This window comes from Octodon degus, unplaced genomic scaffold (assembly GCF_000260255.1).
Source record: "Octodon degus isolate 3935 unplaced genomic scaffold, OctDeg1.0 scaffold00007, whole genome shotgun sequence".
NCBI classification, from domain to species: domain Eukaryota; kingdom Metazoa; phylum Chordata; class Mammalia; order Rodentia; family Octodontidae; genus Octodon; species Octodon degus.
The window spans coordinates 9332478-9338113 of NW_004524583.1; the positions used below are offsets into that span (position 1 = coordinate 9332478).

Consider the following 5636-nt stretch of genomic DNA (forward strand, 5'->3'; position numbering starts at 1 on the left):
ATGGCTCAGTGGTCTAAAGCACCTACTTGAAACAAGCTTGGCAAAGCACAGGGACCGCGGTTCGATCCCCAGCACCACATGCCAGCCAGACCCGCCCGCTGGTGGGCTGAGCTGGCCACACACACACACAATAAATAAATGTAATAAATAAATATTTAAAATGTTCCCCAGAAGTCTCACCAGTTGGGAAGGTCATTAGGTCATGGGCTTTGTAGCTGGCTTGGGAGGAGGGGGCTCTGGGTATGACCCCATGCCTCCCTGCCCTTCTGCTTCCTGGCCTCTGTGCGGTGGACAGCTGGTCTCCTCCAGGGCCTTGCACTTGCTCTTCCTGCCATGGAGCCACCAGCTTTTCTTAAACCTACTGGAGACTGGGAGCCAAAAAACCTCTCCCCCTCTAGGTTGTGGGTGGTGAGTGTTTTGTTCCTGTGACAGGAAAGTGACCCCACATTGGCTATCTGTTCTACTTGGGGGATTCCAAGCTAAGAAATCCTCATTCACCTATGCTTACCGGCTTTGGAATTATGGCGTGTAAGAAGAAAAGAGAGTGGAGAGGTTCTTCAGTTTCTCCTAAACCTCAGATCCTTCCAGCCCACCACAATTAATTGACAAATATAAGTCTGGGGAGTAGGAGTAATTTTATTTCATTTTTCCAGGAAGACAGTTTATGTCAACAGATCCAGGAAATTTAAGATGATTAGGAGCTGTGTAAATGGAATATAATGTGAGCTAGGGAATCTTCTCTGACCAAACACCCTTTGTAGTTGTACTCTTTATTTTCAAAGAGTTCAGTTAACACCAAAAGTGTTATTTTTTGAAGCTGGAGATTAATTTTGTTGGTTACAGTATAGTTATTTTTAAAACTCCACTAAGGGGCCGGGAAGATGGCTCAGTAGAATATGTGCTTGTCTGGCAAGCTCAAGTGCCTGAGTTCAATCCCTGGTTCTGCCAAAAAAATAAAATAAAAAATAAAACTCTGCTAAATTGGAAATTATATTGTTATTTGAGCAGATGAACACATATTGTATTTTTTGGAACGTAACTACACGTAATTGGCATTGTTGCCATTTAAGACACACGCACACGCCGTTGTCATGCTACTTTATGTACACCTAATGTAACACATAGTCAGACCTGTTTGCTCACTTTACATGCAGGTCTTATTCTGGTTTTTGGGCCAGGCCTGAAACTTTGGAAAAGTTTTAGCTCACAGAACACTCTTTAGTACTTGTCCTAGCAGGCTTATGAAGTTTGAGAAATAATGCATTAGTGCTTTCCAGGTTTAAGATAGTATGGCTGAGAATTCTGAGAAATAGGGATGAAAGTTTAATTTAAAAGATTACTGTCTTAGGGGCCGGGGAGATGGCGCAGTGGAATAAGTGCTTCCCTGGCAAGCACAAGGGCCTGAGTTCAATCCCTGGTTCCGCCAAAAAAAAAAAAAAAAAAAAATTACTCTCTTAGATGGCTAGAATATATCAAATACAACTTTGTAATACCTTTGGCAGTAGTTAAGATAGTTTCCTGGGGTTGAGGATATAGCTCACTGGTAGAGCCCTTAGCTCACTGGTAGAGCCCTTGTAGAACATATGCAGAGATTTGGATTTGAGCTTCAGCATAAATTGTATTGCAAAGATGTTGAGGGTTACAAATGACCTATCAAAGTTTTCTATTACATTTTCTTATTTACTAAAAATTTTTTGTACAAAAATCAGGTAAATGGAGCTGGGGAGATGGCTCAGTAGAATAAGTGTTTGCCTGGAAGGCATAAGGGCCTGAGTTCAATCCCTGGTTCTACCAAAAAAAAAAAAAAAAAAAAAAAAAATCAAGTAAATGCAGCATCTGTAACCCCCCATTATAACTAGAAGTGGCAGTCCCCCTTTTTGTAGAGTAAACACATGTTGATATTTCTTGGGAAGAATTGGGGTACTTGTCTCATGAATTTTTTCTCTTTATTTTTTTTAATGTATTTAGTACAGGGTCTACAGGGTCTCGCTACACAGATCAGACTCACAGTGATCCTCATATTTTCAGCCTCCCAAGTGCTGAGATTACAGGCACACACCACCATGCCCAGTCTCATTTGCCATCTTAGTGTGCCCCAAGGGGTGGGGCCAGCACAGCAGGCCAGGGATCAAACCCCCGGCCTCTGGGTCTGCCTAAGCAGGCACTTTAATCCACTGATCTATTGAGCCAGCCCTATCTTATCAATTTTCAACATATTTAAATATAATACACTTCATTGTCTGCTCTCTTATTCGTTTTGTTTTGTTTTGTATTTAGTACAGGGTCTTACTATATAAATTGGACTCATAAGGATCTACCTGTGTTCAGCCTGCCGAGAGCTGGGATTACAACAGTCACCATCTCTGTGTGCCCCAGGGGTAGGGCCAGGGATCGAACCCTACCTGCTGTGCTCTACGTAAGCTAGCACTTTAGTCCACTAAGCTCTCTGGCAGCCCTGCTTTCATTCTTTGAAAGCCACATAGCATAAGTGATGTTCCTTGGTGTTCATAATTAGGCTAATCTAAGGCTGTTTTTCTCTGATCAGCCTGAAATTACACAGAGTATTAGTTTTGTGCTTTTAGCTAGTTTTTATCTAATGTTGCATCCCATGAATGATGGATATGTTAATGTTCTAAGTCTGAGGACATTTGTTTGTTTGTTTGTTTGTTTGTTTGTTTGTTTGTTTTGGCGGAACTGGGGCTTGAACTCTGGCCCTTGCGCTTGCCAGGCAAGCGCTTATTCTACTGAGCCATCTCCCCGGCCCCGACATTTGTTATCTGTATCTGATTGGTTGATTGATTTGTCATATGAACTGTATCATGCTTCCACTTACACAAATGTCTAGGGCTGGTAAGATGGCTCAGTGGTCTAAAGCACCTACTTAGAACAAGTTTAGCAGAGCACAGGGACCCGGGTTCAATCCCCCAGCACCACATGCCAGCCAGCCCCGCCCCCTGGTGGGCTGAGCTGGCCACACACACACACACACACACATAAATAAATAAAAATTTAAAAAATATCTAATATGTGTGGGAAATCACTGTAGTCTCTTATTCTTAAGTATTTGTGCTTAAGATTGTGCAACAGTCCTTAGCCCTTTGCAAACTGATGTTTTGAGTTTGAACTTGGCATGCGTAACAGAACCATTGTTAGGATATCGGCTCATAGATTAACCTACCATAATGTTAACATGTAGCCAAATATTTGTCAGTCAGAAAAATTTGTATTTTAGTCTGCTTGTGTTTTAGAAAGGATGAACAAAAGTAAGGTTAGAACTAAGATTTTACGGCCAGGGATAGAGCTTAATCGTAGAACTTTTGCCTACCGTGCCCTGGGTTTAAGCCTCAGCACTGCAAAACAAGTAAAATGATTTTACTTATTACAGGGAGACTATTGCTGTAAGACTTTTAAAGAAATGGTAATATAAAATGAAACTCTTGAAGGAACTTTTTTTTATTATTAATATTTAACTATTTATTTATTTATTTATTTATTTATTTATTTATTTGGTACAGGTCTCGCTATGTAGTTCAGACTTGTAGTGATCCTCCTGTCTCAGCCTCCCTAGCACTGGGATTATAAGTATGAGCCACCACACCCAGTTTCTGTGTGGCTTCATCCCTGTTTGGGGCTGGCACGGCATGTGGTACCAGGGATTGAACCTGAGTCCTTGCACTTGCTGCACTTGCCAGGCAAGTGCTTAGACCACTGAGCTAGCCCTTTTTACTCAATATTAGTTTGTTTTTTCTCCCCCTGATTTTCCAGGCAAAGAATGTGTGCAGCAGTTAGCTGAAAATACCAGGTATTTCAGGAGACGCCTGAAAGAGATGGGCTTCATTATTTATGGAAATGAAGACTCTCCAGTGGTGCCTTTGATGCTCTACATGCCGGCCAAAATTGGGTACGTTTTCTTCCCGTTGCACTGAAGGCATCTGTGGTATGAGACTGAAGCTTATGTATTTTGTTAGGAAAAATTGTCTTATCTTTACTGTGTTAACCTTTACTTATTAGATGTTCTGTAGTTGACAAAGTAGATACCAGATGGCAAGGTGGCCAACGTACCATTGTTTTATTAAACATTGGAAGTGAGTGCTGCTTTCCACATACTTGAGTAGACCAGTACCTGAAGCACAGACATCGCTGGCCTTGGGGAGCATGTATTCTAGGGGGAGGGTGGTAGGAACTACAGGCTGAGCATGCGAATGAGAGTGCCCTCGTATAGGCAGACGACAGCTTTGCAGGGAAAGCCTCAGTGGGAGGGTCCAACTGAGCAAGGGCTTGAAGGCACTTAGAGCTAGCCACTTGGAGAGCGTAGCGTCTGTGCAGAGGCCACATGCACGACGTGCATAGTCGGCGGGAGAACAGCTAGGCGGTCACAGGAGCTGAGGACAGTGCCTGTGGGGAGCAGTGGAGGGAGGTCAGGGCATGTTACTGGATATCTAGCAGGTGTGCTGGCCGTACCAGCTTCTTTGATTTTTGTGAAGCGTACATAATGGAAAGCTTCACCCTGGGAGAGCTTTCAGTGTATTTGAGAAGTCCAGATGTGTAATGAAACCAGATGACATTTGAAAAGCAAAGGAACAGTAATTATATTGAGTAAATGTAATTATATAGAAGTAATTTCTGTGACCTGGGAGGATAGAGAAGACTATTAGAAGTCTCCAGTGCGTCCTCACCATCTGGTACTTACCTTCAGGAGAGCGGGACCTGTGCATACTGTGCTTTAATATTCATCTTCACTTCTTTCCCTCTTGTTGCCCTTTGCAGTGCCTTTGGGCGAGAGATGCTGAAGCGGAACATCGGAGTCGTTGTGGTAGGATTTCCTGCCACCCCAATTATTGAGTCTAGAGCCAGGTTTTGCTTGTCAGCAGCTCATACCAAAGAAATACTTGACACAGTAAGTAGATACTTTCACCTTGGTATAAACATGTCGTATATTAAAGGACCTTCATAGCAGAAGAAATTAAGCATTTCCTGATCCTGATGTGCTTTGAGCATCTAAAATGTTTACTGGTAAAATGGCAGTGGGTACAGTGCTACATAAACTGCCTTGTGCCAAAAAGGTACAAATCTGTAGGAGCCCCAGCAGATCGGCATCTTGGGAGTGCTGAAGAATTTTCTAGCTTCATCTCATACTGTTGTCTCACTCATTATGGATGCTACAGCTATAGGGTTTCCTTTCTTCAGTATCTCTTTGTACTCGGAACTTTCTGATATGTTTCTGGTTTGGTTTGCTTTCTGGCTGATCCAGAACTCCTAGCTTTCCTTCTGCTCAGCATGCTGAGCTCTGGGGTTACGGGTGTGCACCCCTACAGGGGGCAGCCTTCCGATATATTGAGAGATCTGTAGAATTTTGTCTCTCTAGCCTGCTGTCCTCCTTAAGTGGCCAACTGCTTTTCATTCCTCACGTCTCCACTTAAAGGAAGTTTGTGACCTGGCAATGTAGCTTAGTGGTAGAGCACTTGCCTAATATGTGCCTGACTCTAGGTTCAATCCTTAGCACCTGGGGCCCTGGCCCTAGCTCAGTTCTTTAAGTGGCTGCTTCCACAAAGTTGTCAGCCTCAGGTTGCTGTAGTTCGATCCCCACAACAGTCCAGCTAGCCAAAAGTGCCCTGAAGTCATTCGAGGAGCAAAAA

The 5636-nt window shown here is 43.1% G+C and overlaps 1 protein-coding gene across 1 annotated transcript in view; it reads left to right on the forward strand.

Annotated features, from left to right (window-relative positions):
* Window positions 1-5636, forward strand: part of Sptlc2 (serine palmitoyltransferase long chain base subunit 2) — a 118130-nt gene that overhangs the window by 107270 nt on the left and 5224 nt on the right. The window contains exons 12-13 of the mRNA XM_023701341.1: window positions 3766-3901; window positions 4768-4897. Of these exons, the coding sequence (XP_023557109.1) occupies window positions 3766-3901; window positions 4768-4897 (266 nt within the window). The remainder of the gene's footprint in view (window positions 1-3765; window positions 3902-4767; window positions 4898-5636) is intronic.